This window comes from Peromyscus eremicus, chromosome 7 (genome assembly GCF_949786415.1).
Source record: "Peromyscus eremicus chromosome 7, PerEre_H2_v1, whole genome shotgun sequence".
In the NCBI taxonomy this organism is placed as follows: Eukaryota; Metazoa; Chordata; class Mammalia; order Rodentia; family Cricetidae; genus Peromyscus; species Peromyscus eremicus.
The window spans coordinates 108,274,248-108,291,851 of record NC_081422.1 but is presented as its reverse complement, the minus strand read 5'-3'; the positions used below and the strand labels follow the sequence as shown (position 1 = coordinate 108,291,851).

The following is a 17,604-nucleotide window of genomic DNA, read 5'->3' as shown; positions in this document are numbered from 1 at the left end:
GATCTGCCTGCCTCTGCTTCCTGAGTGCTGGGATTAAAGGCACGCAACTGTCACAGCCAACCCACTGTTGTGGGGATTCGTTCTGTTCAGCCGATGGCTTTGGGGTACAAGCCCTAGGGCGTGGCTTTGTCTGTGTACGTGACCCCTTAAGCGAATGGAGAGAGGAGTCATGCTTTCTCTTGGGTTGCCAGGACCAGGTCAAGTGGCATGGAGCAGCTTGCAGTTGTTCCCCCATCCCCGCCAGAGACAGGACAGGACAGCAATAGCTAGACCAGCAGGATCAGCAGTGGCGGCTCCCTTATTCTGTACCAGTGACTGCATTATCCCCATTTTATACCTTAATAAATTCTTGAGATCCCTTAACAGATTCGTGGGTTCTCATAACAGCCCACCTTATTATTTTTTTAATTATTTATTTCATGTGCATTGGTGTTTTGCCTGCATGTAGGTCTGTGTGAAGGTGTTATATCCCCTGGGACTAGAGTTACAGACTGTTGTGAGCTGCCATGTGGTACTAGGAATTGAACCCAGGTCTTCTGGAAGAGCAGTCAGTGCTCTTAACTGCTGAGCCATCTCTCCAGACCCAGCCACCTTATTATTTTTTGAGGCAGGGTCTTTCAGTGTGCCTGGATCTCATTAATTCTACTAGACTGGCTGGCTGTCCGCCCCTCCTCTTCAGCATGGGGGTCACAGCTGTGCACAGCTGTGCATGGATGTTGGGAATACAACCCAGGTCCTCACAGTTGTGTAGCAAGCATTTCACCAACTGGGCCTTCTCCCCACCCCCTTACTTTTACTTCTGTCAGACAAAATATTAATTGACCATGTTCTTGAGGGGTCTCCCCCTCCCCTCTCCTCCCCTCCCCTCCCCTCCCTCCCCTCCCCTCCCCTCCCCTCCCCTCCCCTCCCTCCCCTCCCCTCCCCTCCCCTCCACTTCCCTTCCCTTCAGTGTCACCAACATATGTGTCTACACCTCAGCCCAATCCACATTCTCTTAATTACTATTACCTTTACAGTAAGCCTTCAAACTGTATAGTGATCATCTGCAAAACTGCTTTGATTATTCCCACTTTACCTTCCCATATACATTTTAGAATCAGTTTGTCAATACCTACACATGCACGCACACACCAAAAAAAAAAAAAAAAAAAAAAAAAAAAAAAAAAAAAAGGCTGCATGCTGGGTTTCCACCCAGGTTCTGTTGAACTGGCCCACCAGTTCTGGGGAGAATTCACTTATTGACAATGCTGTATTTTCAGTGAGTAGCTCCCGATTTGCTGCTGTTAGAAGTGGTATTTGTTAACTAGGCGGCGGCGCACACCTTTAATCCCAGCATTTAAGAGGCAGAGGCAGGTAGATCTCTGAGTTCAAGGCCAGCCTGGTCTAAAGAGTGAGTTCCAAGACAGCCAGGGCTACACAGAGAAACCCTGTCTGGAAAAACAAAAAGGAAGTGGTACTTGTTTTTAGTGTGTAAATTCAATTTTCGTTGCTCACATACAGAAATATGGTTGCTCTCGTAAATTGAACTCTGCAACCCATGCCATCGCTGACTCATATTCATTCCAGAACCTTCTTTTTGAGTTCCATTGGATGTTTTGCAGACATGAGCATGTTGCCTAAAATGAAACTGTGCACTTCCCTTTTCAGTGTGTGTTCCTGTCACAGCTTCAGTCAGTTATGAGCAGTGAGGAGCTGTCTTCTCCCTGTCACCTCCTGTCCTGAGGGGACAGACTACCATTCTCACGGCCAAGCACAGTTAGCTGTGCTTGTCTTGAGCACTCCCTGTTCAGGTTAAGGTTGGTCCTTGCTTACTGAGAGGTTTTTTGTTTTGTTTCTTATCATGGATGGATATTGAAATTGTTGCCATGCTTTTTCTGCATCAGTTGACAGGGACATACGGCTGCCTCTCGTGTCTGTTTCTCTAGTGTGTTGGTTCAAATCATTTGAAACGATTAAACCAGCTGTGCATTCCTGAGATGCCCTGCATTCCCATTTCTTCTGTGTTGCTGGTGTGACGTGCTAAGATGCAGTTGAGGGGCAGAAACGTGGAGAGCTCACAGCCACCCCGAGATGTTTGCATATGAACAGTCCTCTCTGAGTTACTCGGAATCCCTGTCCTTTTTCTGTGACGACTTTTGTTTTGTTGTTGTTTTGTTTTTTGTTTTTTTTTTCAAGACATGGTTTCTCTGTATAGCCTTGGCTATACTTGAACTCACTCTATAGACCAGGCTGGCTTCGAACTCAGAGATCCTTCCTGACTGCTGGGATTAAAGGTGTGCACCACCACCACCATCACCACCACCGCCACGGCTGTTTTTTTGTTTTTTTGTTTTTCCCCTTTCATCTCTTTTTATTTTTTAACCTCTTCCTCAGTTCTACCATGCTTTAGGAAAGGGAACGTTCTGCAGCCCAATTCTGAGACAGGGGTTAGAAGGAAGCCTTTGCTCTTGGTAGCAAGGTTCACGAAGACCTCAACTGACCCTTGTCTCCCCCGCCCCCCCTTCCAGCTGTCACCTGAGGACTGCAGGCCTGTGTCCGGTTCATCTGAGCCGTGCAGGTCTCGGTGCAGGTGGATGAGTGCAGGCACTGTAGAGGACAGACCCACAGTCAGGCTTCGTGGCCTCCCCACTTCCTCCCAGGGCTTCCAGGCCGGGGCGGGGGCCTTCTGTGGAGACTGAAAAGCCTTCTTTGTCTTTCTCCTTTGACAGTAGCCGAGGCAGCCTCAGCGTGGCCATGGGCCGGTGAAAGGAGCATGTGGGGCTAGCTAAGGTCAGCCATCCCAGGTTATTTTTAATAAGTGGAGGCTAAGGAGGGGCGGGGACATCACTGAAGGGAGGCCTTTGTTTCCACAGGACTCACAGTGAGGAGAACTCAGACACAGGCCAGGGAGGGCCCCCTTCCACTGTGCCTGGGCATAGACAGCAGCACTCAGACCTTGGGAGAACAAAGTATCTGGGCCTCAGACCCCATCTTTCCTTCCTGTAAGGCAGCGGCAGTCGGCCCTCAACATGTGGGTCGAGATTCCTTGGGGTTGTTGAATGACCCTTTCACAGGGGTCGCCTAAGACCATCGGAAACATATATATTCACATTATGACTCATAACAGCAGAAAAATTAGTGATGAAGTAGCAAGGAAAACATTTTATGGTTGGGGTCACCACAAGATGAGGACCTATATTAAAGGGCCGCAACAGTAGGAAGGTGGAGAACCCCTCCTGTAAGGGGTTCACACAGGCTTCCTGCTCCTTAGCTGGCCCTCGGAGGACCAAGGCTGCCTGCAGGATTGAGGTGGGGAGGCCCCAGTGGATGTCATTAGTGTTTGGTTTATAGGAGGATCTGGACTCAATTTGAAACTGTTGTGAAAAATCCAAGGACTCTGTAGCGGTGAGGGAGGGGTGGGGGTGCTGTTGTGACCAGTCGCAGGGACCCTCTTGTGTACCCACAGGGCTCCCTGCATCACCATGCATCAGAGTCCCCTAAACCTCCCCTGGAGGTCTTGAGGGGGAAGGCCTTGCTGCCTTCCTCACACCTGGGTTCCCCCTCTCCGGCTCTCCCCTGGCTGTTACAGGAATTGATTCTCTCATTCCTCCATGTCGAACCTGAGGCTCCGACTCAGTCCTCAGACTTGGCGGTAAGAGCCTTCACCCTCTAAGACATCCTGCCAGCCCTCCCCTCCAGCTTCCCGTGTTCTTACTGAAGGCCAGTCTTCAAGCGGCCTCAACCCCTCTTCCCTGGTCCTCTTCGGGTCCCCATGGTGGGTGATCACACATGCTGAACCACAGTGGCTTTCCATCTGTACCCAGGCCACAGGCCCGTCATGGTTCTTGTATACTTGCTCGGTCATTTTTCATCCCAGACTAATCCTTCCCTCAGGCTGGCACAGGCTTGGCTCGGGACTGCTTCAGTTTTGAATCAAGGCATCCTGCAGCCTCATTGTGGGACTCAATGGGCACACACTTCTGGCACTTGCCCAAGGCTGCATGCCAGGCCTCTTACAAGGTCTGACCAGTCTCACTGATTCTCTAAGGATTGATTTCCCGTGGTACTGGCCAAAGTGCCAGCCCCACCATGTGCTCTTTGTCCAAGCTTCCTGAGGACTCTCCCTGGCTACATGGAAGCCAGTGTGGCCTTTCTGGGGTTTGTTTAAACTTTATCATTATTGTGTATATGTAAGTGTGTGCATGGGCATGTGTCCCATGGCTCACGTTTTGGCGGTCAGTAGACAACCGTGTGGAGTCAGTTCTTTTTCCACTATTTACACGTTCTGGGATGGACTTCTGCCATCAGGCTTGTGTGGCAAGTGCATTTACCTGCTGACCATTGCATCAGCCGGTAGTTTGTTTTATTTATTCAAGACAGAGTTACTCTGTGTTACATCCCTTGCTATCCTGGAACCCGCTCTGTAGACCAGGCTGGCCTTGAACTCAGAGAGATCAGCCTACCTCGCGGCCGGTTTGTTTTTTGAGATGGAGTCTCAGGCTGGTCTCACTCACTATGTAGAAAAAAATGACCTTGAACTTCTGATCCTCCCCTGTGCCCTCCCAAATGCTGGCATTAGGCTTGTACCACCGCGCCTGGTTTATGAGGTGTTGAGGATTGAACCCAGGGCTTTGTGAGCACCAGGCCAGCAAAAGAAACTACACCCCAGTCCCTACGTTGGTTTGTTTGTTTGTTTGTTTGTTTGGTGGTTTGGTTTTAGTTTTGGTTTGAGACAGTCTCACTCTGTAGCACTGACTGGCCTTGAACTTGAAGCAATCCTTCTGCCTCTGTCTATGCTGAGATGAAGGGCAAGGACCACCATGCTTCCTTCAGTGTAAACTTATGTCTTGACTGACAAGGACTGCAGCTGGGGGTGTGGCTGGGACCCAATGAATAATTACCAAATAAATGGGTTCTTTTTTCTTTTTCTTTTTTTTTTTTTTTTTTTTTCCAGACAGGGTTTCTCTGTGTAGCCTTAGCTGTCCTGGAACTCGCTCTGTAGACCAGGCTGTGCTGGGATTAAAGGTGTGAGCCACTACATCTAGCATAAATGTGTTCCTGTTCCCTTACTAAAAGCAAGGGTACTCTGACTTTGAAGCCAAGCCAGTTATGAAAACAGATGTATCAGTTAGCTCTGCTGCACAATAAATAGTTATAAATCTTAGCCAGGTGAGTGGTGGTGACGCATGCCTTTAATCCCAACCCTCAGGAGGCAGAGGCAGGAAGATATCTGTGAGTTCAAGGCCAATTTGGTCTACAAAGTGGGTTCCAGGACAGCTAGGGCTGTTACACAGAGAAACTCTGTCTCAACCTCACCCCACCCCAAAAAATATGTTAATGACATCCAGTAAGTACTTACTGCCAGCTGGACAGGACTCTCAAGGGCCAGCCCTGCAAGTCATGAGTCTGAGCAGCTGTGAGTCAGGGTTGGCTGATGTCACCTCCTCTGGGCAGCCTTCAGTGGGGTAACTGGAATGGCATTATACTGTCCCAGAGTCTCTTGTCCTAGATCCAACAGGATGGTAGCTTGGAGTAAAAAGTGTAGGTGTTATGCCCGAGTCATGAGCCCCCCAGAGACCACCAGAAGTCAGTGTTCATATGCAAAAGCAAAGAGCCTTTATTGAAAGCTTGAGCTTGGTCTCTCCATGTGTTCTGACACAGTGGTTGGATCAGGGAGAGCCCTGAGCTCAGTTATGGCAGGGTTTTTAAGGAGTAAAGGATGAGGGTAGGGGAATTCCGGATTCAGATGGGGGTTGAACTCCTGATTGGGCAGGAGTGGGTTCACAGAAGTCTTGTCAAACAGGGATTGGTACCAGTGTTGCTGCAAGGAAATTGGCAACTGACATACAAGTGATGTAAGCTATCCCTTATGTTCTGGAGCATCTAGTACTTGTTTGTCTCAATTCTGATTAGTCCCCCACAGGGTACAGTTTGTGGCTTTTCCTGGTTATTGTAATGGTGAGGCCTTGTCCCAGCATTGTTAGTCTGCAGCCTGTCATAGCTGCACTAATGTTAAGTTAGGCCTCTTCATAGGGACAGCTGGGAATGTGGCTCAGTCTGTAGAGTGTTTACCTAGTATGCAAGAAGTCCTGGGTTCAGTCCCCAGCACTGTAAAAAACAGGTATGGTTGTACAAGCCTGTAATCCCAGTACTCTAGAAGGAGGATCAGGAGTTCAAGGTCATCCTTGGCTACTTAGTGAGTTCCAGGCCAGTCTGGGCTACATGAGATCCTTGTCTCAAGGAAAAACAGAGAAGTGAGGTGAAATGCACTATTACAGCAAACTCAAACACCTGCCTTCCTCTATGGCTCCTTATCTATTCACTATTTTGTGTGCACATGTAATTGTATGTGGGTACACATCTGCCATAGTACCCCAGGTGCAGCTGTCAGGTGTGTCCCTCACCTGTTCCCATCATTCTCCTTTGACAGAGTTCCGCTCTGAGCAAGAGTCACACACAAAACCCAGAACAACCAATAACCTACTTTCAAAACATGCCAAATGTGTTTTATTTTATTTTATTTTATTTTATTTTTTGTTTTGTTTTGTTTTCTGTTGTTTGTTTTGAGATGGGATCTCACTATGTAGCTCTGGTTGGCTTGGAATTTGCTATGTAGACCCAGCTGGCCTTGAACTCTTACATATCTGTCTGCCTCTGCCTGCACCACCATAGACCAGGGCCTGTTTTAAAAGTGTCTATTCCAGGGCTGGAGAGATGGCTCGGCAGTTAAGAGCACTTACTGCTCTATCAGAGGACCCACATTTGGTTCCAAGCCCCAGGTCAGGTGGCTCACAATAGGCAGTAACTCCAGCTCCAGGGATCCAATGCCTCTGGCCTCCTCAGTCACTGGCACTCATGTGCACATACCCACATGCAGACACATATGCCTACACGTAATTCAAACTAATAAAAATAAATCTCTTGGGGCTGGTGAGATGGCTCAGCAGTTAAGAGCACTGGCTGGCTGCTCTTCCAGAGGACCCAGGTTCAATTCCCAGCACCCACATGGCAGCTTACAACTGTCTGTAACTCCTGCTCCAGGGAATCCAACAGCCTCACAAAAACACATATGCAAGCAAAACACCAATGTACATAAAATACAAATAAATAAATTATTAATAAATAAGTCTCTTTAAAGTGGCTATTCCTAGCTGGGCAGTGGTGGCACACACCTTTAATCCCAGCACTCAGGAGGCAGAGGCAGGTGGATTTCTGTGAGTTTGAGGCCAGCCTAGTCTATAGGGCACGTTCCAGGACAGCTTCAACCCTCCAAACCTCCCCCCCCCCCAAAATGTGGCTACTCCTAGGCTAGGGAGTTGGGTTCATTCCCCAGCACCACATAAAACTGGATGTGATAGCACATGCCTGTAATCTCGGTCCAGGAGGTGGACAGAGGAGGACTAGACGTTCACAGTCATCCTCATTCATAGGGAATCGGAGGCCAGCTGGGATAATGAGACTCTGTCTCAAAAATAAACTAACAAGGCCAGCAAGATGGCTCAGCATGTAAAGGCTTTACAGCCAAACCTGATCCCCAGAACTCATATGGCGCAGGGAGAGAAATGACCCCTGACACTTGTCCTCTGACCTCTACACTTGCACTGTGCCATGTGTTCACACCTGTACACACACACACACACACACACATTCACACATATGAAGTGGGAAGTTCTGCCCAGTGTGGGAGGCACCGATCACTGGTTGGATCCTGGACTGTATAGATGGAGACAGGAGCTGGGAAGATTCATCCCTCTGCTTCCTGATTGTATAGATGGAGACAGGAGCTGGGAAGATTCATCCCTCTGCTTCCTGATTGTATAGATGGAGACAGGAGCTGGGAAGATTCATCCCTCTGCTTCCTGATTGTGGATGAGAGGTGAACAACTGCTTCAAGACCCTGCTGCACTGGGCTCCCTGCTGCACTGGGCTCCCTGCCCTGAAGGACTATACCACTGAACTGTGAGCCAGACTGGCTTAGTTAGGGTTCCTATTGCTACGAAGAAGACACCGTGACCACAGCAACTCAACAAAGGAAACGTTTAATTGATTAATAGCTTACAGTTCAGAGGTTCAATCTATTACCATCATGATGGGACATGGCATCGTGCAGCCAGACATGGTGCTGGAGAGGTAGCTGAGAGTTTTACATCTTGTGCAGGCAACAGGAAGTGAACAGAGACACTAGGCATGGCTTGAGCATATATGAGACCTCAAAGCCAGCTTCCACAGTGACACACTTCCTCCGACAAGGCCACACTTCCTAATAGTGTCACTCCCTCTGAGCTCATGGGGGCCGACTGCATTCAAATACCACACAGAATAAACTCCTTCCCCCTTAAGTTGCTTGTGTCAGAGTACTTTACCTTAGAAATGGGAAAAGGAACTAAGAAAGTCTGCTTGTTATTTGTTTGTTTCCTTTTGAGACAGGGTTTTTCTGTGCAGCCCCGGCTGTCCTGGAGCTCACTCTGTAGACCAGGCTGGCCTCGAACTCAGAAATCTACCTGCCTCTGCCTCCTCAGTGCTGGGATTAAAGGCGTCCGCCGCCGCCGCCGCTGCCGCCGCCGCCGCCGCCGCCACCACCACCCAGCTCTTGTCACTGCTCTTTGAAAACATTTTTATTACTATATTTGCCTATTTATTCCTTACAGGGGCATGTTTGTGGAGCTCAGAGGACAATTTGTATATGCCAGTTCTATCCCTCCACCGTGGGGGTCCCAGGGACCAATTCGGACCATCAGGCTTTTAATACTTGATGCTCTGTTGTTGATCTTTTTATTTATTTTGTGTTAAGGTGGGGTCTTACTATGTACCTAACACTGACCCTAACTCACTGTGCAGCCCAGGCTGGCCTCAAACTCTTAGCAGTCTCCTCAGCCTCCAAAGAGTCTGGATTACAGGTAGTGTCTTGCTTCTTTCTACCAGTTAGGACAGTACAGAGACTTCTTGGAGCCACCCAGGTCCACACCGAATACTGTGAATGTTAGATTCTCTCAAGTGGGCTTTACCTGAAGAAGGGCTATTGCGGCAGAGCAGGGGATTGGGGAGATGGCTCATTCAGTCAGTCAAGCATGAGGACCCAAGTTTGGATCCCAACACCCATGTGAAAAAGCTGGCCATGTGCACATAACCTCTGGGGCTTGCTGCCCAGCCAGCCAGTCTAGCTGAATTGGGGAGCTTCAAGTTCAGTGAGAGACCCTGCCTCAAAAAATAGGGTGAAGTGCATTAGGGGAGGATATGGGATGTCAGCCTCTGGTTCCACACACATATACAAGTGTGTGTTCATGCGCGCGCGTGCGCGCGCACGCGCGCGCACACACACACACACACACACACACACACACGGACACTGATCCAAATATGTTACTGCATACAAGCTGAGCTAGTTGGACTAATTAGTGACTCAGTGTGCCTCCATTTCCCTATATGAAACAAAGGATAATTTTTGTCTACCTGGCAGAGTTCTCAAATGCTTCAATTGGATCATGTACACCACACATCAATCAATAATAACTTGCTGTCCACTGATAAGGACGATGGATGAGTTGCTATCTTTGCCATCTGAAACAGCTGAATATTAGTTTTACCTAGTGCATAAGCCTGGCTCCCCCTGACTGTATTTTTAAAGCCTGTGTGTGTTATGTGAAAGCAAATTCTTCCAATCTCCCAACCAATTTGTGTGGGAATAAGCTGGATTGTAGCAGTGTATCAATTCAGGATTGACACAGGGCAGCTCAGCTGGTTTCCTGTTTGTCTATAACTGGGTACTTGGTTAGAAGTGTGCCAACATCTCCATGTCTGCCACAGGTCACCCTACTGATTGCCTTCATTTGTGTGCGAAGCTCTCTGCGGATCGACTATGGCGCGTACAGCTTCTTTGAAGTAGTTACCATCTGTGACCTGATAATGATTCTCATCTTTTACCTGGTCCATCTCTTCCGCTTCTACCGTGTGCTCACCTGCATCAGCTGGCCCCTGTCGGTAAGAGGGAGACCTGGCCCCATAGTCAGCATGTAGGAGTTGGGACAGGGGTTGGGACATGGCTGTTTGGACCTTGACTCTTCAGTGTCTGGTAGACATCTCTGCTGGCTGCCTGAGGGTTTCTCTCTCTCTCTCTCTTTTTTTTTTTTTTTTTTTTTTTTTTTGGTTTTTCAAGACAGGGTTTCTCTGTGTAGCTTTGCATCTTTCCTGAAACTCACTCTGTAGCCCAGGCTGGCCTTGAACTCACAGAGATCCGCCTGGCTCTGCCTCCTGAGTGCTGGGATTAAAGGCGTGTGCCACCACCGCCCAGCTCTGAGGGTTTCTCAAACTCACTTCCCAGCGTTAGAAGGCTGGGGCTCCTTTTGGTATGTATGTGCTGTGTGTGTGGAGTGCGGGAGGACCAGCCTTGAAGGAAGGAGCTGGTAAGGATGGTGAATGTGGACACTGTTGAGAGAGTTGAATGGTGGCACTTGGTGGCAGAGGCTGAGAAGATAAACCGGAAGGATCGTTTTGAAGACAGTGTCTTACTGTGTCGGCCAGGCTGGCCTCAAACTCACAGAGATCCTCCTGCTTCTGCCTCCTGAGTTAAGTGTGTGCTACCACACCTGGAAAATATACTTAATTTTGTGCCTTGATTTCTACCTGAGCATAAATGTGCTAATTCATCAGTTCTAACAGGGACCTAGTGGATCCTTAGAATCCAACATGTACCAGATCACACGGTCCACACATATCAGTGGTTCACTTCTTCCGACTAATCTCGATGCCTTTCATCTGACTGCCTCGCCTTATTGTGGAGAATTAGCCGAACAGAGTGGCTGAACGTTGAACAGAAAGGGCAAGAGCAGGTGTCACGGCTGTGATCTCTGAAGGGAAGCATGTGCCTTCCATGTTGATGTGAGGCTAGGTGTGAGTTTTTATAGATATCCGTCATCACATTGAGAACCTCATCTATCGAGTGCCTGTGTGTGTGTGTGTGTTAGACCTTGGTGCTTTGTGCTTCTAGGTTTTTTTAGAGTATCTTGTTGTTGTTTGTTCTGTTTTGTTTTGTTTTATGCTGGATTAAACCAAGGACCAGAGGAAAGGTCTGCAGGTCGATCTCGGGAAGCAGGCAGTTCTCGGTGAACAGCACTGCTCACCAGAGATGCCTCCCTTCTCTGTGCCTCCTGCTCTCCCAGGCTCCTTTCTCCCCAGGGTGGCTCTTCCTGGCCCAGCTTCCACACTGAGAAGCATGCCGTTCTTCCGGCCTAAGCGTTCCAAGGCAAAGTGGAGCTGTCCCTACCCCACTGCACCAGAGCACGCTCTCCACTCACGTCTCTTCTTTCTTTGCCCCGTCCAGGAACTGCTGCACTATTTAATCGGCACCCTGCTTCTTCTCATTGCCTCCATCGTGGCGGCCTCCAAGAGCTACAACCAGAGTGGCCTGGTGGCAGGAGCGGTGAGATGCTTTTAGCAACTGATTCAGATTTGAGGTCCTTTCTTCCTGACAGGGGGCAGGGAAGGGGTTGATTTGGGAACCTTTCTTCTTAGAACCCACGCCTACCTCAATCCAGCCTCTTCCAAAGGGCCTGACGCTTGGGCTTGTGTCAGAGGGTCTGGGAAGGTAGACTGAAGGACTGTTGACAAACTTAGAGAGCTGGGCCTACTCTCTACAGCCTATCTCTGGGCCCATCTTCCTTATAGCCACTGCCTTAAAAAAAAAAAAAAAATCACAGCAAAGGGGTTTCAATCCCCATGCCTACTCTGAGCATATACTCATGGCAGAGAAGTATTTGGGCATCTCTTTTGCTTCTAGAGGGAAGGAAACAGATCAATTAGTGATGTCTGCATGAGTCCTTTGTCTTTTCTTTGGGGTCTCACTGGGTATCCCAGGCTGGCCTGGAATGCACTGTTTAGCCCAGGTTAGCCTAGAATGCACTATGTAGCCCAAGCTGGCCTTAGACTTACAGAGATCCTCCTGCATCTGCCTCCCTCTGTCTCCTCCTGAGTACTGGAGTGGTAGGCATGCACCACCCTGCTCAGATACCTTAAAAAAAAAAAAATACAGGCCGGGCAGTGGTGGCACACGCCTTTAATCCCAGCACTTGGGAGGCAGAGTCAGGTGGATCTCTGTGAGTTCGAGGCCAGCCTGATCTACAAAGCGAGACCCAGGACAGGCACCAAAACTACACAGAGAAATCCTGTCTCAGAAAAAAAACAAAACAAAACCCAGACTCTTATGTAGCCAAGGCTGACCTCAAATTCACGATGTAGCTAGGATAACCTTGAACTTCTGATCTTGCTGCCTCCACCTCCCTAGTTCTAGGGTTATAGGTGTGCTCCACCCATGCCCAATTTTTATGCAGTGCCAGAAACGGAATCCTCGGCTGCCTGTGTGGGAGGCAGACGCTCTACCAACTCAGCTTCAACACAGTCCCCGTTTTCAGTTGTAACAGTATTCAGGACCGGAAGGGGCACCCAATAGCCATGTACAGGTCGCTAGAATGTGCAGAAATACAGCACTGTGGGACACACATGAGCACACAGAAGGGCATACAGATATGGACACATGGTTGAAACGTTTTTTACAAGGTCCATAGACTCTTGTGGTCATGATTTTGCCAACTTCTTATCTGAGTAGCCTTTAGTCCAGTACCCAGGCAAGAAATTTTTTTGTGTTTGTTTTAAGACTTGGTCTCTTGTGGCCCAGGCTGGCCTCCAACTTAATAAATAGCCAAGGATGACCTTCATCTTGAGATTCTCCTGACGCCAGCCCCCCTCCAGTCCCCCCCCCCCAATACTAGGATCCAAGGCACGCAACACCACACCTGGTGTATGTGGTGCTGGGGATGGAACCCAGGACTTGGTACATGCTGGTGCATTCTACCAACTGAGCTAAGACTTCTAAATGAGTTTCAAGGTCTGCGCGAGTTTCACTTACAAATATCACCAGAACTCTCCAGACCATAGCCTGTCATCCAGTTTGCCCCTGGAGTTTCCCTCGGACAGACTCTCTGCTCAAGTCCACACAGTGGAGACCAAACATCACTGCCGAGGGGTGGCCAAGCCCGTAAACAATGCTGCCCCGATGCACCCTCCCTCCAGTGCTCCATGTGACCTCTGAGCTGCCACCTGCAAGGTGGTACCTGCCTGATAATAGTACATGCTGGGGGAAGAGTCCAGGAATCCGCCCACCCCAACCACCACCACCACCCACCCCAACCACCACCACACACACACACACACACACACACACACACACACACACACACACACACACACTGTATTTCACAAAGGGATTCCCACTGGGTTTTATAATCAGGTCACACATAAACTGTGTCAGCCCCATGGTCTCTCAGCCCCAGTAGCTAACATTTATCACACCACAGGGAAGCCAGAAAAATAAAACAAAATGAGGTCCCTGTTCATGAGAAAGTAGCCCTCTAGCTTAGTCGAGGAGGACAGGGCCCATGTGACAATCAGCAAACAAACAAGGCACTGTGGTGCAGACTAGCATCTGTAGGGTGTAATAATAAACTGTTCAATTATGCAGTGCAGACAGTTGGACTGGGATAGTAGTAATGTGCTAATTGTGCAGAACAGACAATGGGAAGCAAGGCCTGGCTCCAGTCAGCTCATTATGTGACTCAGACAAGCTGGACAAAGAGAGCTAAGGAGAAGGCCTTTGGGCATAGGCTGCTGGGGACAGCCGGGTACCTATACAGTGAGCTGGGCCTGGAAAGAACACCAAACCTTTTTGGAACTCTACCCTTCATCTGGCTGTTCTTGGACACACCTATCCAATGTCAGCTGCTGGCCAGTGTCAGCACTAGTGGGAGCATGGTGACCCGAGGCCTTTGTGTGGGTCTGAGGACACCTGGGCCACAGGCTAGCAGAGCATGAGTTCTGGAGCCCACTGCCCAGGGTCAGAACCCTGTGCCTGGTCCTGGTGTGCTCTGGGGTCTTGAGCAACAGAGGTAGCTCCCTGTCCCTCTCCTGGTTTAGCTGTGAAACAGGAAGGGCAGGGATGGCGCACCATCCTCACCTTGGGGGATTGTAGGCTCAAAGAGTTAGCTGCCTGAAGGCTTAGAAACCTGGCAGACGTGTCCTTACTCCTCAGTGGCTACTGGAGGGGTCCAAGGGTCCAAGGAGGGTCCATGGCCACCAGCCTCATGGTTCCCAAGACACCAGGGTCATGATTACTCTCTCTCAACCATCTTTGAGAAGCCTATTAGGTCAAGTTCAACCCTCCTCAAACCCTGCACTAGATGGACCCTGGAAAAGGTAGGAGCCTGGCCCTGACTTAACTTTATTGTCATTATTTAAATATGTGCAGACATAAAGCTGAGCTCCGAGGCCTCAGCTTTAGCTCTTACATGACTCTAAAGCTGGCAGAGACCAGAAGCCGTTACCAATGAAAGCCAATGATGCTAGCCATATAATCTGCAGGCACGTTCCAGTGTTTAAATCCAAATTAAAATTTACAGTACCACCTCTCTCATTTTTATTGGTCCTGGATCATCAAGGTCCAGTGGCTTGGCCCCAAGGAAGCTGTAAATACAAACCCAAGTCAGGGGCCTTAGAGTTACCTAAAGTAACAAGGACAAGGCTAGAAACCCAGAGACCTGGCTCCTGGGCCTGACGAGGGGGACCAGAAGCCCAAGGCTAACTGAGTGGGGACGAGATGGCTGGGTCAGATGGCTCCCCAGCTTCTTCCTAGGACACAGAAGAAAACCCAAGCGATGGGCCCTGGGGTATGAGCTCCCTTTCTTCTCCTACTGTAGGTCTTTGGGTTTCTGGCCAGCTTCCTCTGCCTGGCAAGCTTGTGGCTGTCCTACAAGATCAGCTGCATAACTCAGTCAACAGGTAAGCGCTGGTCATCGGGACGCAGGGCACACAGGGTGGGAGGTCTGTCCTTGGCTCAGCAATAGGGGCTGTCCTGGTACCAAGGGCCAAAGCAGAGTTGGAGGGCAGGGCACAGGAGGAGGAAGGGTGGAATCGAAGGCCCCTCCCTGCCTGCCTTCTTACCCATCTCTACATGCCCAGGGATACACCGATGCTCTGTGTATGAATGACCAAGTATGACCTTGAACTCCTGATCCTTTTGCCTCTGCCTCCCAAGTGCTGGGATTATGCAAGCATTTTTTTTTTTTTCAATAAGCGTCCTGTAACAATAAAACTCAGAACTCTTACAAAATGTAGGCAAAGTTTTCACTGTTTTGCTTTTTTTCTTTTTTTTGTTTTGTTTTTGTTTTTTCGAGACAGGGTTTTTCTGTGTAGCTTTGCGCCTTTCCTGGAACTCGCTCTGTAGCCCAGGCTGGCCTCGAACTCACAAAGATCCACCTGCCTCTGCCTCCCGAGTGCTGGGATTAAAGGCTTGCTTTCCTCTTAAAGTCTTATTAGGAAGCCTAGAGTAGGTCTGAACTTGCAATCTTCCTGCTTCAGCCTCCAGTCACGGGATTATGGGTGTGTGGCACCAAGCCCAGCGCTCAGTAGTGCCTGACCTCCTCCCAGTATCTCCTCTCAGAAAAAAAACACACATGCAAATATGCGTATATAAAAAGAACCAGGAAAGGGCATGGTGATGTACAATTTTAATCCCAACATTGGGAAGCAGAGGCAGGCGGATCTCTGTGAGTTCGAGGCTGGCCTGGTCTACATGGCTTGTGCCAGGCCAGAGCTACATAGAGACCCTCTCTCTAAACATGGAAACACACCTGCCTTTTCCTCCTCACCACTTCAGCATGTACCAGACATTTGCCTGGTGTCATGAGGAATTCTCAATCTTTACTATTTTTCAATGATGGGATCACTCGCCCTTTTTCCTACTCAGTTTTAAGGTTTTGGCTTTGTTTAATTTTTTAAATTTTCTTTGTTGTTGTTGTTACTAAATACTGCTATAATGAGTGCCCTTACAAAGTAACCCCGATATACATCCTTAATGGGATTAGCCAGTGTCTACATGTGCAGCCCAGACTGGCTTTGAACTTAGGGCAGTCCTCTTGCCTCGGTTTCTCCAGTGCTAGGTTTACAAGCATGCACCACCACACGAAGCTGTGTTCTTAAAAACCGACTGTGAAATTGTGGAGCTGGTGGTAGATGCCTGTGGTCCCAGTAGTGGGGACCGAAGCCGAAGACCGTCAAGGCCATCAGACCCCCTTTACAATCCTGTCTCAAAACAGAGACACTGGGAGGTTTCAGGAAGCCCAAACCAACACAACTGTTTTGATTAATTTACTCTTTTCTTCAAGCCACAACTTCCTTTCCTTTTTTTTTTTTTTTTTTTAAAGATTTTAAGTGGGGTTGGGGAGTCCTGTGTGTGTGAATGTAGATACCTTCAGAGGACAGAATAGAGTGTTTGATCCCCTGGAGTTGGAGACAGTCGTGAGCCAGCTGGCTTGGGTGCTGGGAACATAACATAGAGAGTCATCTCTCCACTCCCCTCTTTTCTTCCTTTTTAAAAAACATACTCAGAGGCTGGGGTTTAGTCAGTAAAATGCTTGCATGAGAACCAGAATCCAGATCCCCAGTACTCAACGTAAAAAGTTGAATATGGGGGCATCTATCTGTAATCCCAGCACTGAGGTGGAGACAGATGCCTGCAGCTTTCTGGCCAGACACTCTAGCCCTAGACAGTGAGTGCCAGGGTCAGCAAGACACCGTGTCTCAAAAAATAAGATGGAGAGCAATAAAGGAAGATGCATGACCTTGATCTTCCTCTCTTCCTCCCTCCCCTGCATGCATGCACGCAAGCTCACGCACACACACACGCGCGCACACACACACACACACGCGCGCGCGTGCGTGCGCGCGCACACACACACACACACACACGCACACACGCACACACGCGCGCGCACACACACACACACACACACACACACACACATACACACACACTCTATTCGGCTCAGACATGTGGAGCAGAAGCCCATGGCTTCGGGGTGAGTTCTGTTCCTGGCAAGGTGACCTAACTTTCCATTTCTCTCTCAAGATGCATCTGCCTGACAAGGCCGTAGCCTCTGGTCCCCTCGAAAGGATCTGCAGGACGTAGGCTCACCCCAGGAGGACTCCATGCATGGCTATGGACTGCTCAGGTGACAAGGCCAGTGCCTTGCCTAGCTTTGCCGAAACACCGGGCTCCTGAGCATCAAGCAGCTACAGCCTCCTTCCAGTCTGCCTCAGAGAACATTCCTCCATTCGGGGCTCTTAGCACCTCTCAGGTACCAAGGACTGTACTGAGCACAGTGGAGAGACTTCTGGATCTGCCTGCATAGACTCTACATACCCCTCAGGACCAAGACCACCCAGAGTCCTCACAAAAGAAGTGGACCCTAATTTATCTGGCCTGTCAATCTTTCTTTTTTTTTTCTTTTTCTTTTTTTTTTTTTTTTTTGGTTTTTCGAGACAGGGTTTCTCTGTGTAGCTTTGCGCCTTTCCTGGATCTCGCTCTGTAGACCAGGCTGGCCTCAAACTCACAAAGATCTGCCTGGCCCTGCCTCCCAAGTGCTGGGATTAAAGGCGTGTGCCACCACCGCCCGGCGAACACCCTCTGTTCTAAGTGAGGAGCAGAAACACTGTGTGGCTCCTCTGTTTCTCCGGTCCCTATCTCTGCCTTCGTCACAGGGTGTGTGTGTGGGGGGGAAGGGGGTTAATAAAACATCAGTC

The 17,604-nt window shown here is 49.3% G+C and overlaps 1 protein-coding gene across 1 annotated transcript in view; it reads left to right on the top strand.

Moving 5' to 3' along the window:
• Window positions 1–17,003, top strand: part of Cmtm7 (CKLF like MARVEL transmembrane domain containing 7) — a 30,354-nt gene extending 13,351 nt beyond the window's left edge. Inside the window, exons 2-5 of the mRNA XM_059268822.1 lie at window positions 9,784–9,957; window positions 11,297–11,395; window positions 14,721–14,802; window positions 16,931–17,003. Coding sequence (XP_059124805.1) covers window positions 9,784–9,957; window positions 11,297–11,395; window positions 14,721–14,802; window positions 16,931–16,944 — 369 coding nt within the window. The 3' untranslated portion in view covers window positions 16,945–17,003. The remainder of the gene's footprint in view (window positions 1–9,783; window positions 9,958–11,296; window positions 11,396–14,720; window positions 14,803–16,930) is intronic.
• Window positions 17,004–17,604: the final 601 nt, after the last annotated feature.